At 35.0% G+C, this 16500-nt stretch overlaps 1 protein-coding gene across 1 annotated transcript in view; it reads left to right on the top strand.

Annotated features, from left to right (window-relative positions):
* ITFG1 (integrin alpha FG-GAP repeat containing 1) overlaps nucleotides 1-16500 on the top strand; it is an 89268-nt gene that overhangs the window by 17569 nt on the left and 55199 nt on the right. The window contains exons 7-8 of the mRNA XM_086469035.1: nucleotides 10221-10282; nucleotides 12448-12532. Coding sequence (XP_086325161.1) covers nucleotides 10221-10282; nucleotides 12448-12532 — 147 coding nt within the window. The remainder of the gene's footprint in view (nucleotides 1-10220; nucleotides 10283-12447; nucleotides 12533-16500) is intronic.

Here is a 16500-nt window from a genome sequence, read left to right on the forward strand (position 1 = left end):
CATACTGTAACTTAATACTGTACATCTGTCAATGTATTCTTGAATGCTATGAAAAATAGCTAATGTATTAAATACTCTGTGTTTTATTTGGTTATGTGATTCCAAAGTTTGGAAATACTGCTTTTACAACGTGTCTTGTGTTGAACACTAGCACATGGTGTGTATAATTGCAGATATTGCCATAACTGTTTATATAAAATGAAGGAAAAATCATAAATTTGATTTTGGGAAAACTAAAGTGGAAAAATCATTAGTCAGAAACAGCTTGCTATAAGCTAATTGCTAGTCTCTTTACAGATTTCTGATGGTTAATTTTCTTCCATTGCTTTGCTTTGGGAATCTAGAAACCTAATGTGCCAGAACATTTACAATGTGTTTTCTTCTTGATTCCCATTTCTTAGTTTAAACACATAAATGTAGATAGTTTTCTTCTTGAAAACAAATCATTCAAATCACAGGTGATATTTCTGTTGTCATCATTTAAACCAGGATTCTGAAGACACTATAATGCTTGTTGTCAGACTGACTATATTTCTGGTGAACTTCCTCTTGATGGAAGCAGGTAGCCTCTTTGCATATAATATTATCATCAAAGCTCATTTTATGCAACAGATCTGCATTTATTCTCTATTAAAATAACCAGGCTCATTATGTTTGCAAACAAATTATCTGGACTTTTAAAATGTAACTAGAGTGGCATTTTAAAACTGGGGGCATGTGTGTGTATGTATTTGAAGTCAAATTGTTCTTTCTGGTTTTGCCCCCTCCCTTCTGTTTTTTCCCAAAACAAATATTCAGTAATGCCATGTCACTGTTTCATCAGTGTGGTACCTCTTTTTTTTTTTATTTCTTAACTGTTCTAAGCTGTGATAACAGGGCTCATCTGAGAGTTTACAGCAAATAATGAAGGCAAAAAATGTATAAGATACACAAGATGTAGTTTGGAGGACCTCAATCTGTGTCTGTAAAGTTTTGTTTGTTATTACTTTTATTTTTACTGTTTACAGATTTGTTATTGATAATTAAAAATGCTCTGTGGGACGTGATCTCCTGTTACCTGTATTCCTCCATTTGTTCCTGCACAGTGTTCAATGCCACAGGAAACTCCTGCTCATAAGATGAAACCAGAGTTGCTCAAATTAGCTGCCTCTCCTCCTGCTTCTGAGACTGGTCTGCTTTTGCCAATGCCTCTTTTCTTACTCATAGCCTACCTCATGAAGAGAATTAAAGAATGAGTAGAGATGTTTAAAGAAACAGCTATTTTAACTTAAGTTTTTCCTAATCTTTCTAAAAGAACCCATGACCTGTGCTGTCTGCTTAGCAGTTTTAATTTTAAAATTGCCATTATGAAGTGTGTCAAAAGCCATTCCTTTTGAAATTTTTTATTATATACTGATATAATTATATGCACCAAGGGGTACTAATATGATATTTTTATGGGAATCCGTAACTTAATACAGGTGAGAAGTAAATTAGTTCTGCCCCGAACAGCACTTTTAACACTGAGTGGTCATCTTCTATTGGTTGAAACAATATTGTTGCCTTTATTCTGAAAGTAATCAGAATTTTCTGTCTGAAAACTCGTGTTTGAAACACTAAAAAACAGAGGAATAGTCCCACCTGCTCTGCATATTCAGAAGTATAACTATTCAGCATAAATCTAATTTAAAAGTTTTACATTTAAGTGATGCTTTTAAATTAATACATATGGATTTTTCTATAGTTATTTTTGGTAATGAAAGGGATGTTAGTGCTTAATTGTTGTTTATAATTGTTTATCATCTGCTTTACTAAATAGTTCCAGTAAACACTTAGTAAATTTTGAAAGACCTATATGAAAAGCAGAATAAATTCTGCTTTTATTATTATAATTACATCTCATTGTAAGCAGATTTCTTAAAAATTTGCAAATGCAAATTAGCTTGTTTGGAACATACTAAGGCCTTTTGTTTTGCTTAAATTTTTCAGAGGAGCAAGTTACTGGAAGGAGTACTTCCTTAACTTACTGTTTCACGTAACTAGCACCAAAAATTCGTGTCAAGTTAATAACAAACTCATTAGCTGTGGTACTTGTATCTATATTGCGAAAGCTAAATTGCTATAGCTAGGCAGTAGATGTATTCCATTTTCTCTAGTACAATGCTAATGCCAACTTGACAAACAAATCTGAATACCAAATGATAAGAGTGTTTATCTACCTGAATGAAAAACTTAATGAACAGAAGAACAAAACTTGTCAGGTTTGGTTTTCCATTTCCATGTAGTAAAGAAATAAAACTGACTATATCTAACTACTTTGTATAAAATTAGGTTTGCGCATATTAAAAGTATTGTACAATAAAGTCGTAGAAGTAAAACTAAAAAAATTTGTAAATAACGTTTTTAATTTTGTGTTTAAATATTTTTTCTTCTTACTAGTGAGTCAATCTGTAATGTAAATAGAGGAAAGTTACCTTTTACTTGTCCTTAGGCTTCCTGGCATTTAATGATTTGTAATACAGTTGTCATCTTACCCATTCTGTCAACACACTGCAAAGCAGAGATTTTTAGTTCAGCACATTATGTACATATACCGACACATACAAGCAGGCATGTTCATATCCACAAGTAACTTGTATGGATATGCATATTCTGTAACAATATGCACAGACACACCTGTTCTTTCACATAAGTGAAAGGCATGTTTGGACTATACACATCTATGTTCTAATTGGATAATACCTTGTGCATTTTGATGGTGTTTAAAAACAGAGGCTTTCTTTTTTCCTTTATGAACTTGCGAAGTAAATGTGAAATCAAGCTGTAACTTAAGCATGTTGCTGATGCCTTGGTGGCTTCTGAAGACAACTGTAGATACTGAGGGTTTTAATTCTGAAATAAAGCCCTCTGACATTAAACAGAAAGGTCAAATCAGTCATTAGTGAAATGAACACTCCATCTATAAATAGTACTGTTTTTTATAACACTCAAAAGTGAAGGAAAATAACAAGGATAATCAGAAGCAAACTTGGAGCAGATTCTGTGTAGTTCGATTTTAGTGCAACTTCCTAGTAGTCCTAATAAGAAAAAGCAGTGTTTGGAAGTAGGGTTTGTAATACTACCTGGTTTATTTAATAAGTGTGTCTGCAGTTTTCCAGTTGGGCTGAAGTCTTCTAAGCCCTTTACCTACCTCCATGTTAAACTTTTTCTAACCTTCAGTTATGCTTGCTTAGCCACTTCCATTGGCTGAAGTCGTGGTGGAGCTGGTTTGGTATTTGATAATTTAGGGCAACTTTTTTCATTGTGACCTAGCACTTGTTTTTGAAACATCCTTCCTGAAAGATAGCAAGGTCTGTTTGCTTTTTCTGTTTTAATTAAAAGATCCATCCAAATTTAGCCAGTTTGAAGTAGGTTTTAGAAATATCAACTGGGTTTTTTTCGTTGTTGTTGTTTTCCTTAATTGCGATCGCTGCCTTTCTGAAACAGCCATCAGTAGTGAACATACTATAGACAGATTATCGAAGCCTTCCCTTCCACTGTGGCTCTGGACTGCTGCCAGTGTTTGGATGGTTAACTGAGAGCAGGGGGCAAAAGGCAGAGATGATGTACAGGAAGTGGGACTAGAAGTTGGAAGGTGGGGAAGAAACCTAGGCTGAAGGTAGGGAATTTAGCGTGGAGATGATGAGCGAACACTGGATGAATTTCTGCAAGAAGAGGATGTTAACACATCAACTTGAAGTTATTAGAGGAGGACTAACCTAACAGTGTGTGGAATAAGAGCATAGTTCCATACAACTGCGTTGAGAGGAGTCTAGGATGGTCTGTGTGAAGAATACTGGGGGATAAGGATCAAAGATGGACCTGCTGTCGAGTTTAGAGCTGTTTGGTTGGAAACTGCCTATATGACTATTTCTGCTTCTGCAGCAAAAATTGTAAGATATATGGTGTAAGAAGCTAGGGGACTGCAGGAAGAGTAGAAATGCTTTCATGTTCAAGGTGTTTGAATGCTGTCCTGCATTTTAATCCATGTTTTCTATGGAATTCCTTTGTCATGACTGATAGTTGCACTTATATGTTGGGCTCTCAGTAAGTGTTATCTATCGGGCATCTTTGTTCTAAGTGTCTGGTTTCTGAGCCTCCATGGCAAGGATGCCGTGCTTTTGGTGCCTGAGATGGGCCACCATAAGCATTAGTAGTTATGTAATGTTCTGTTAGATATATTACATAAAAATGATCAGAAGTATGTCTAGCTCAAGATACGGGTGTGCAGTGTTGAATTATTGTTTCAGTGTTTGTAGATGTATTTGGGATGACTTTGACATTGATACCAGATAGATCTAAAGGCTCTAAATTCAGTGCAGTCTAGCTGTACAAGTTTTATGGAGCTTTCTGGGGAGGTATTTCAGTCTTCAGTGGAACATGTGTTCATACAATGTCAAAATAAACGGATTCCATCAAATAAGCTTTAGGTTACTGGAGCTTGCAATACAGTACTTGAATATCTTCCCTTTTTCAAGCTGAAACATAAATTCTAATAATCTTAATTTTCTTTTTTGTAAGAATGAATGCTGAATTCAGTGGTTTTCAGTATATGTATTTACTGTTGATAAGATGTAGTAGAGCCTCGGTAGCAGCATTTTGTTACTCAGCCAATTAACTCAAAGAATAGCCAAATTTGCTCACCAACTGGCTTTTTAGGGAAGGTAAAGTTGTGAGTAAGATGCTAATGCTTCAACAAAAAACCCACACTGTATGTGTCAGTTTTCTTCTGTATTAAGTGTTTGGTATATATTCAAGTGGTTTTTCAGTCTTGTGGATCTAAAATGCTGAGTAACCTCCTTGATTCTTCATTTTATTCCCAGACTTTGTTTACGAATTTTCCTATTGCTAATGTTGTTTTTATATTAATCACTGCCTGTTAGATCAAAAATAGGAAAACATATTTAAATGTGAATATACTTCACTTTGCATTTGTTTAAGAGAAACATTCCCTCTCAGATAGTATTGCTTTTTTTTTTTTTATTTCTAGCCATGCACTTAGGCTGTAGGTGTTACGCTTCAAGAAATCTGCCTGAATCTGACATGAAGATCTTTCCCTATCCCAGCTGTCAAGGATTTTGCTTATATTTACTACATCATGTCACAAATTAGAACCTGAAGAAATGCCCTGCAGGCTTAATCTAGTGGTCCATCCAGCTAACCCGATATTCTTTCTCTGGCAGTGGCAGTAGGAAGTGGCCAGGCTGATTTTTTTTTTTTTTTTTTTTTTCCCCTCCTCCCATGGCCTATTTCCATTGTAGATCTCCAGCATCTACAACCACCATAGCATTGTAGAAGGTACATCCTTGCCTGTTGTTTTTAGTATCCCTTTATGTGCCTATTGTCTAGTAGAAGTATCCAGAGTGTATCACCTTTGTATTGTCTAAATTACAATTGTTGAGCTCCAGGTTATTTGGTTTTATAACCTTAGCTCGTAAATATCTCGCGTTGTGCTGTTAGGTTCATCGGCTTTTGAACAGAGCATTATGATACAGCTCTCAATAATTTATCTGTGCTTTTTAAACTGAGAGATCTGTGTGCAAATGATTTTGTTTTCTGCAGCTGAAATAGCAACTAGAATTGCCTTCCAAAGGCAAAGTGGCAGCATATCTTTAGACAAGTGACTTTTCCTGAGTGTGTGTAACATGATAGGCATTCCTTGTAGGAAAGAGAGGGGTTGGGTTCTTGATATAGCCAGAAGCAAACCAAAAAGGTTGCTGTGTTTGACATGATTAGTGTATTAAAATACAAAAAGTGTAGAAATGAACTGTGTATATCTTTGTTGTTGTGTAATCCAAGTACTGAACGTACAGATCTTAGTGCATTTGTTGGCTCCATCTCTTCTCCTGCAGCCCTTTTATATTAAAGAATTTAGAAATGGACATGGAAAGCTGTAGCAATAGTGGTGAGAGATGTCTGTCATGGACACCATTCCTTTGAGAAGGAGATGCTTGCAAGGAGTTTTTGCTGCAGCTATATAGAAAAAGCTATTTGTAAATTGCACAGATTCTTAATTGTTTGCTCTCTCATATGCTTTTGGCTCTTAGGGACAAAAACTTACGTAATAAAGCCAGATAGAACCATAGAATAAGCTAGGTTGGAAGTAACCTTTAAACATGATCTGGTCTAAAACACTATACCAGGCAGGTCTTCGTTTTTCATACAGGTTTCTTTCCTACAAACTCGGAGAAAGCATTTGTTACTCTGAAGTATAAAAATTTGTAAACAGTTATTTGGAGTGTCTAAATTACATTGCATTTTTACAGTGCTGCTACGAAGAAATGTTTTTGTTTTGCTTGCTTTGAAATCTCTGACATTCTTGATCAAAATTTACTTGGTAATACTAAGTATTCAATTTGATTTCCATGCAAGAGGGTTTAATCACAGAAACATGCATGAGCAATTGAGATATGTAGCTTCTAAGAAGACTGAAGGATAGAAAGGACTACAATTGGCAGTAACATACCAACCGAACTGGTTCAGCCAGCTCTAGAACTAGAGGTGGTGGTGTTGTACCTGCAGTAAGTTGTCTACGCAGCTTGTTGCTTTAACTTGGGAGCAGCATGGCACTAGCTCCTCTGCACTCTTTCTGGAAGATGATCTGGCATCTTTGCCTGCCTGTGCATTTTACCAGTGCAGTGTAATATTACAGCAGCCTTGGAGCTGCTTCGTGTGTTCATTCCATTCGTTGTGTATAGTGTTATATGCCTCAGGTTAGGAAAAAGGAGAGACCGGGGAGTATATGAAGAGGAACAAAGGGCAAAAGTAATTTACTTTCAAGAGAAGCTGTTTTGGGGGGGAGGGGGGTGGGAGTTCAGTGTGAAACAGGCATGTTGCTGAATTTAATCATCTTTAAGCTGCTGTAGAGGGTCATATTCAGCACAGATCTTTTGCAAACCAAGGAAATGTATGGTAGTTTGCCTCCTCTGAAAACACAGCTCTATTTTCCTGCTCTCAAAATGTGGAACAACTATTCATATTAAAATACCTGGTTTGTACAGTGGCTGAACAAAGAATTTAAATCTGTAAGCACCTCCACATTTTTAATACAGTAAACATTTTAGAAGTTTTAAATTATCGTCTTTCTATTAGCTCTTTGTAGTTTGACTTGCATTTACTGTCCTGGTTTATTCCTCCTACACTGCAGGTAGCTAAATGTATTCTTTCATTTTATTAAGTTGTATGACAGCCTAGCCACTGCAGTTCTCTTATCCCTTTTTTTTTTCTCACAGAGTTTAATGTTTACTTAAAAGCTACTTTTGATTCTGGTCCTAACATCTGGGATTTTGTATGCCTTTGGTTCCTTGCCTTCCTATATTATTTCAATTCCCTGTGCAGTCATATTTTTGAATATTTCTATACACTTATGAAATCAGATTAAATTAGGATGGAAAATCAACCAATATAATATGCTTTAGACTAAGCATGGAAAAAATTTTTTTTTTTCAATTCGTAAGAAAAATCCATTGCGAGTCTCTCTGTTACATACTTTTACAGAATAGGTGTGTATGTGTAATAAGAGTAACCATACATACTCTGTTACAAGTAATTCACTAATACTTACATGAGTTGGTGATGGCTGTGTCTCAAAATTAGGGCTAGTATACTTTGCAGTTTACTCTGCTAGTGTTGTTGCCCAGTCGTGGTGAGTGTCTGACTTTCTGTGGCCTGTTCTAACTCTGTCTGGGATGAACAATATGGAATGTCTTTTGAGTCAAACACGGCCGTTATGCTCTCTGAGGAGCTGTAATGGATAAATTTACTCTGTAAAGCTCAAATGAAAACAAAATATATTACTACTTGTAGATAGTTCCATTCATAGTACTGCTTATATGACTTCCCATTAAGACGTGAAGGATATTAATTTCTCTATTGTAAGGATACTATAGGTATATACTATATAGGTGGTCCTGCATTTTCCTATTGAAAAGATTTTAATTCTTTTTTTAACTGAGAAGTTGTTATAATATGCTGCATTAGTATAAGTTTTAAAATTAAGAATAATTGTTAAATGGAATTTCATCACATGTTAAATTATTCAAGAAGTAGTGCTGTTTTATTTTTACTGGTTTTATTTTTAATGAACTTTGCTTTAACCTTAAATAAATTATTTGGAGCTAAGGAGTTTGTAATACTCCAGCATAACTCATGTCTGCCTTTTGTATTTGTTTTTGCCATCCTAGAAGCATAATTGTGTTGCATAAAAGCTTGATGCATTTATTTAACCTAGTACGCAACTGTTCAGAGCTGAATTTCTAGCATAATAATACTGGGTGAATTATGTCTTGTGTTGGCAGCTGTACCATTTTGTCTAAATCTGGGATAGAGTCACAAAACGTGTATAAATGTAGCATTACCAGTGGGAATGCTGAGTTAATGCTCCCCAAGAGGGCAAAGAGAGGATTGACTTAGCGATTAAAGGTGAGAGGTCAGCTCTGCAGTGTGTGAAACAGAGTCAGAGGTGTGGTGGGAAAACAGTTATAGTGCCAACAAAATGTCTGCTGAAGGTTAGGCAACCTGTTATATTTGTTAATCAAATGCTAGTCGTTTGCTGTGTATTTAAATATAACACTTACAGACCCTATTGCAGCATAATCTGTATGTGGCATAATCTCTATGTAACATAACCCATAACTGATTGCAAATTGCAGTACAAATTACAGCAAGGTTATACTACAACCCTACTTGAAATATTATTTGAACCTCAAAAACTTTTCAAAGATTTAGGGGCATTTTGGCCTGTAGGAAAGAGAGTTAAGCCTTCTGTTGTTCCATATTTCTCTTCTTATTTTTCCTTGTGAATGTATTAGATTTTCTAGTATTTTTCTGGTTTATATCTGATAGTAATCAACAGTATTGCACAAACTTCCTTCTACATGCAAAGTTAAAATTTCAAAGTTTATGTATGTTTTCTAAGTTATATCTATGATATCTTGATTGATTCCATTACTTCTGTCTCTTGCCTTCAAGAAATACTTAAGTGTCAATATAATTCACTCCAATGAAGCAGACTATGATGCTTTTCATCTGTATACTCTAAAGGAAGTTGTTGTTTCAGGTGTTCGGGGGGAAAAGAATTAAGTGGTAGAATTTTCAAGCTGGGGAGGGCACAGGGAGAAATCTAAGCTAAATCTTTGATGGTGTTTGGTTGTCGGGGGAGGGCGCGGGGAGCTTAGTTTGTTTGGTATGGGAGTTTATGGTTTGGTTGGGTTTTGCCCTGGTAGACAATACCGCTTATTGTGCCATTTGAAATTCCCTGTACAGCAGTCCACCTGCTTATTCAGTAAACCACTTCAGGGTAAAGCATTAATTACGTATTTTTTCAATAACTATTTTTATTCCTACAAAATAATCATTATGTTCTAATTCAAATAGTGGTATTTTAAATTGGGCGGGGGGGGAAGGAGGACAATAGTGCTTAAATCTAAAAGACTAGTTTTCTTAAAATCTGGACTTCTTAACACTGGACTTCATAATTTTAATTTTTTTTCCCCTTATATCCCCCCCTCCCCCTCTTTTCTTTTTAACCTCCTTTATAAAGCTTTTTCTTCCCATTTTCCTAATTTGGGTGCTTTCCTAAATGGCAATGAATAAGCTCCTCTTTAACTAGGCATTGTCAGATAAATCCTCTGAAGGACTCTTTTGCACTGTTTTGATGTTTAAAAGAATTTTAGTGTAAAGGTAGCCTGAAATATTTCTCCATCTCCTTTTCTCCTCCTGACAACAGTATATCTGTTGCTTAATTCAACATATCCAAAATAAAAGGATAGTTGGTAGGTTTTTACTTTTAATTTTGACTTACTAAAAATATAACTGTTTACTTTTTTCTAGCTTTGAGGTCTGTCTCTGTCTTTACTATGAAGAAATGTTCTTCAGTGCATATATAACATCCAGCACTTACTAGCTCGTGATGCTAACTTAATTTACGTATAAACTACATAAATGCAGAAGTTGAGTGCAGAAGGTGTATTTATTTATACAGAAGAGTATAAGGGATGAAAATAGCTTTGGGGGTTTTTGTTTTTTAATCTTTCTTGCTTAAAATATATAAATCTAAACATAATTGGCATATAATATATTTATGCCTTTTAAAATATAGGTAATAGGGGTTTTTACTAAGTTATATATCTTTGTTCAGTGATCAAATATTTGTGTGTGGAGTCTAATGTTAAATATTTTTTCTTTTACGTTTTTCCTTGCAGATTTGTTCCTTACTACATCACCAAATTCACAAAACATTCAGTTTGAGACATGGGTAAATAAGGTAAGAGAGGAAAATCCAAATAATCTTTCTGTTAAAACACAGACAAGTTTTTAAAAAAAGAAGTCATCTGCTATTCCTTGTTTGAGGAATGAGTGGAGTGGAACGTGTGTTGAAGCACTAACTGCACTATTGCATTTAGACTGCAGAATATCGCTGGAGATGTTTTACTTGGCCCAAGTTCCTCTGTAGATTTTTTTTTTTTTTTTTTTAACATGACTACTAAGTAAATCAATCAGACTGCCTTCATACACTTTAGCAGGACTCCTGGGGTGCCATCAGCTGTTCTAGGAAGTTACTGACACTGGTGATTTATATAGATAAGGCTGATCAGATTTTTATTCTTGCTGTCTCAAAGATTTGATTTCTTTAAGTAAGTTTTCTTAGAACTGTGACTTCAGGTCTTGGGTAAGATTCTGTGGGACAGAGGTTCCAAGTCTCACTTCTACCTGTTACAATTGAGTTACAGTTGAGAAAATCCTTAGTTGTATGTTAATCAAGTATCGCAAATGCTATTCAAGGTTGTGGAGAAATAAGTCAATGGATTATTTTTTAAAATTTATTTATTTATTGAGATTCTGCTTTTGTATTGCCTAACCCAGCCAGGGTCTGTGAAGAACCTTGTTGTTAATAACAATTAATGAAATGAATTGATTTGAAACTTAAGTGTATCCTTTATACTAAATCTGTTCTCCAAAAGGACTATAATTAAGAATATTAGCATGTGTATGTTAAAAGTTTACTCTTTTTGTTATTATAGAAAGTGCTTAATGTGTTTCTTATTAGCTAAGGAATTAGTTTTTGAAGCTTTATTTACCCAAAAATTTATAATAAATAAAAATATAAATTTGTAATAAAAAATAGCTGCCAGATATCCTCCAAATACTAAGTTTTAGGCAAAAATAATGAAAGCTGCACTAGACATTTTTTTTTTAAAGCAGCAGGTCATAAATTTTAGATTTCTAGCTTTTATAGAGACTTAAAAATGGACAGTTTTGGACTTTGACGAATTTAATTTGAGTGACTACACAAGGCATTTAACACGTCTCCTGTAGGCATACATCTAAAATATATGTGCATATATATCAATCTTAAAATACCTTAATTGATCCATTAAAAGCTGTTAAATTGTTCTACAAACCTAGGCAAAGTAGTTCCCTTCACTGATGCACCAGAAAATGATTTTAAATTATTTGCCTATATGATACATGCTTTTCTGGCCAACTGAGCACAGGTCCTAGTTTTCTTTTTTGCACGGAGATGCTTTGCATCAATTTTTAATTTTTTTTATTTTTCCTTGCATCTGAGTCACTATAAATTATATAGTCAAGGTAAAGAGATACAGTCACATCCACGTACTGTCTCCAGAGTTGCATCTTCAACAACACTGAAGTCTACAAACTGAGCATGACCTGAGTAAGCAATATGGGTAACTGTACATAACCCACAAAACAGTATCATTTGTTTCAATGGCTTTAACATATTCTTGTGTGCATAGCACCTTATATGAGCTGACTGCAACACTAGAAAAGTGGGCCTTAGGTCAACTTACTTGGCTATGAAAACTTAGCATTTCAAATCGTTTTGTTCCAGTTCTGATCCAGTTCTATGATAAATGAGGATCCAGCACTCCTCTCTTGTCTTTCAGAGGAAATACTGGAATATTGTTTTCTGCAGGCGTAGGTTTTAATAGTAGACAATTAAAACAAGACCTAAACGAGACTTAATGTAAAATCAAGTTATTTCGTAATTAGAAGGAAAATCTGAAGCTATTTTTAACAGGTGGGCAGGTGTGTTTTTATATATTGCATGTATCTATAAAATCATGTCAATATGCATAAATGCACATTAGTATTCATAATCAATTAATTATGGTTTAGATTATGCTGCTGAAATAACCCGGTCTCTTTCTTATAACACAGCAAAATATACAGACAATTGTATCTGAATATTACTCTTACTGGATTTCCATAAGATTCCATGAAGAATTAGAAATGCAAAAACTCAGTCCCCATTTTCAGAGTGCATTTTTTTTTTCCATAGCTGAGATGTGTCTTTATTATCTACTTAAGCACTGTTTTATTAACGTGTATTTTCTTTGGTTCAGAAGTCAAATTTTATCGCTTAGTCTGCAATTCAATTTTTCTGTCTCTTGTCCTGTTTGATAGGATGGGAACTTCTCTAAACTTGAAAAAAGTAAGAAAGCACCTAGCGGTGTGGAAGTTGTTGGACAATCCGTGTTTGCAGATTTTGGTGAGTTTTATTCTTCTGAACTATCCTGAGTGTTTCTTTCCTTTTCATGTTTTGGTTAGCTACTCTAAATCAAAGAACAAATAAAGCTCTAAAAGTTGGGGTGTTTTAACTTTTTGTCTTTGAAATGTTACATCAGTTTGATTGTATATCTTGAAATATCTGGGAATAATTATTAATAAATTCAACTAAATTAAACTTTGGCTATCCCAGTACATTCTGCGTCACATGTATCTACTTTTGAGTGCCACATTCAAGGACTGTGACTTTAAGGCGTGGTACAACAGCAAACAATTTTATCCACCTGTATTTTGTTTGTAATGATTTTGGGATTTTTTCCTTGGTCTTGTTCAGAAGACATTACTTGAGGAAATATTCATAAATTCTTTACCTGTACAAATGACTAAAGCCAAAATGTAAGTAAATTAGAATTACTTGAGTAAAGATTGATGAAACATGGTAAAATCGTAATGGTTGTAATTGAAAATTCTGGAAGGCTTTTGGACAGAAGAAAAGCTTAACTTATATGTAAATCTATTTTTGCAAGAGTTAGTGAAAGCCTGTATTTTTCTATTAGAATGTACTTTTTCAGTCAATTGTGGCTTATCAATGTGTGTGTCATGCTATGGGGAATAGGAAATGTTGGTTTTGTAGTCCAAAAAAACCATTTGTTTTCCTGTGCACTAAAATAAGAATTTTGCAACCTGAGGGAAAGGGCTACAGGCCTGATTCTGCTGACCCTATTGAATGTAAATAATTTCTTACAGAACTAATTTACTATATTTATACCAATGCTTATTAATTATGAGACCAAGCCTGTCTTTAAATGTTGGCAAATGGTAGCCTTGTCACATCATTTTGGTTTAAAATCTGTTTTAAAGAAAATGACAATTTTTTAAATTAAAAGTCAGATTCTGTATTAGACACAGAGTCAAATTCTCATGCTCTACGCTGCCACTTAGAAGTATCCTTAAGAGTTCTAGCAAAGTTCTTTACTGAAGTGTAACTAGAAGACACCTCTGCTGGGTAGTTAATTATCCTCAGATCCTTCTCTAGCAACTATGGATAGCTTTACAGATCTATAGTAAATAGAATAAGGTAGAAGCTGAACAATGCTGTAGGTTCTTCTGTGAAGTGTTTAACGTGTTTTAGAAAATATTTGTAAAAGTTCCTGTAAAATCTTTTACTGTTTATCTACCAATACAAAACACTTGTGTATATAATGTCTGAAGGAAAGAATAGAATACTACAGGTTTTGCAATTTAAAAAAATAAATAAATGTCTTTGGTTTTTGTAACCATTTTCCAAGCTGATGTTCTGAATAATGTGTCTTAATGGATACTAAGTAGAAATCTGTGGGGTTTCTTTTTTTTTTTTTTTTCTTAAAGATTGCAATGTGGAAAGTGATCTTTATGCAGGATAATTTTTATCTCTATGTTAGGTAGCTAATGAGCCCAAATGATATACCATAATTCTAGAAGCTTATCATAATTAATGGAATTTTAATAAACCCTGGTATGTCTTTGCAAAGAGAAGTGGAACTGTTCAAATGCTACGGTTAAAAGTTTGAAAATATGAATAAATTGAATGCGTGGTAATACAGCAGTGCAGTACACTGTGTGGTTTTGGTACAGCCGAGGTCATGAAAGACAATGGCTGGTATAGCTGGCATAGCTGCGGGGGGCTGCTGTTTTGGAGTTTCATCACCAGTTATTTAATACCCTGCTCTGCTAATGATCATCAAATTCATAAGCAAAGCACTAGTGTGAGGCAATACTGGAGCAGTCTTTCTAGTAAGGATGAATATAATTGGAGAAATGTGTGCAGGGACTTAAGAAATGCATGCAAATGAATGTAGAGGGCAAGTATATACAGCAAAGTAGACAGAGGCAAGTATCTATGGGAGGAGATGTTGGCTTTTCAGAAGCTGAATTTTTGAAACTAGTTATTCTGAAAGATCTCAGCTATTTCATCTCTAAGAGAGAACACCCAGCACAGATCTTGCAGTATGAGGGTCTTGCTTTCTCTTCCCGAACAGCTGCATACACACTATCTGTCATCTCTGTCTTCATTCCAGATCACTCAGGTTCATCCAGGGTGAAGGACAGGAAATTGTTTAATGGTCTTTCTGCCCAATGATTTTCCTAAGCAAGTGAAGAGATTGCTATAAATGTACGTGTGTGTCTTGATAGTTGTCACTGAACTTTGTTCCTCTACTGAAATACTTAATGAATTTTAAATCATAGTTATGTTTGAGTACTATTACAACCTTAATTAATTTGCTTCTGTTGTTACAGTGGGTAGGAAATAGAGTAGTGCATCATTTATTTTTTTTTTCATCTTCCCAGCATTAATTTAAAATAATTAAGACAACAAATAGTTATTTTCTCATGGAACAAATTTTTAGAGAATATTGAAGTGAACATGGTACTAAAACAATGTGTATAGGTAATGAAGGGATATTATTCTAAATTCCGTGTTCTTTGTGAAATGCAGTCTGGAGAAAGTTGAGTAATACCCTACTACCATGCAAAAATCCTACCTAGAGTGAAACAGTGTAAGAGTGGCTATACAGTAATTGGTAGGAGGGAAAAAAAAAAAAAAAAAAAACCCACACCATTTAATGCAAAGGAGGATCTTAGTTGAGTTCTGCTCATGTTCATTTTCATTCCAGTGTTTTTTGTTCCACACCAGTCTAGCAATAAAGAGGTAAAAATCTCACATTACTGGAATAACACTGTATCAGAATGACTACATTTACCCACTGTGTTATGTCTGCATGTGTTTAGAGACTTCAGAAGGTAGGCATTTATCATACAGATTCTACTTGTAGTGAGCTAAAGTTAAAGAAAATGCCGTACTAGAAATGGTTTGTCAGACTTCAACATCTCTTTTTTTCAGTTTTCCATCTCAAAAATGATGAAATGATGATTGTCGTAAGTCAAAAGGAAGTTAAGGTATAATGGTTTGCAGTTTGGAATCATAATTTGGCTATCTGTAATGAGGCCTGAAAGAGGTTTCATTGCACAACAAATCAAAGTAGCGCAATGAAAACGTACAATGAGATGCATGAGAAGATTGCGCTACCTTCTACCTGAGTAGCTTTTGCCCAGCTGTGTGCGGCACACTAAGCAGGACATACCATGGCGTGCTCGCTCTGCTCTGGGCATATTGCAGGCATCTGCCCTGTTCGCACTGGGATACAGGTGCTGTGACTACAAATGTGTGCAATATACAGTCACAAGCCTGTTACATTCTTATTTCTGTGTTCCCAGCCTCTATTTTCCGCTCCTTTCTTGACATTTTCTCTACCTCTTAGCTGACATGCAGACTTGCCATTCGCTAAAGGTCTCAAAGGATTCCAGGTTTCTCTGTGCTTTCACTCTCTGCTGTGTCTCATTTACTTAACCTTGTGCATATTAGACTCTGGAATGATGTCAGGTCCACACGTGAGCTTGGGACTGTCAGGTGTGGTGCTGCCTTCCTCATGTACACCCGCCTTTCTATTTGTACTCTGTTGCACTTCTGGAATCCAAGATTCTGATTTATTGATCACACCTACATATTAGCAAAACATGTACTGTTTCAAAAGGTGACGTTGCCTAACTTTATTTCCTGCTTCTAAAAGTTTTATTCGAAGCGGGGAGCTTTGAGTAAGATCCTGACTGAGATCCTCCAAAGGCAACTAATTTTGGGTAAGGTTTCCTTTGTTAAACTAAGCAGGTTGAACAACAGCTGTGAAGTAGAAACTATTTACATAAGTGGAGTTGGAAAAAACAGCAATTAGGTGACTCATGAGAAACTGCCACAGATGTTAGTGTATTCTTAGCACCAAGTGTTCCTGAAGTACTCAAATAATAAAAATAGATTTTTTTTTCATGAGAAAGATACATAAATGTATGTTTGTATGCATCTATATATATATGTATCTGTAAGGTCTAGTACATTTCTGTATATATGTGTGTGTGTGT

This window comes from Leptosomus discolor, chromosome 8, assembly GCF_034619465.1.
Source record: "Leptosomus discolor isolate bLepDis1 chromosome 8, bLepDis1.hap2, whole genome shotgun sequence".
Lineage (NCBI taxonomy): Eukaryota > Metazoa > Chordata > Aves > Leptosomiformes > Leptosomidae > Leptosomus > Leptosomus discolor.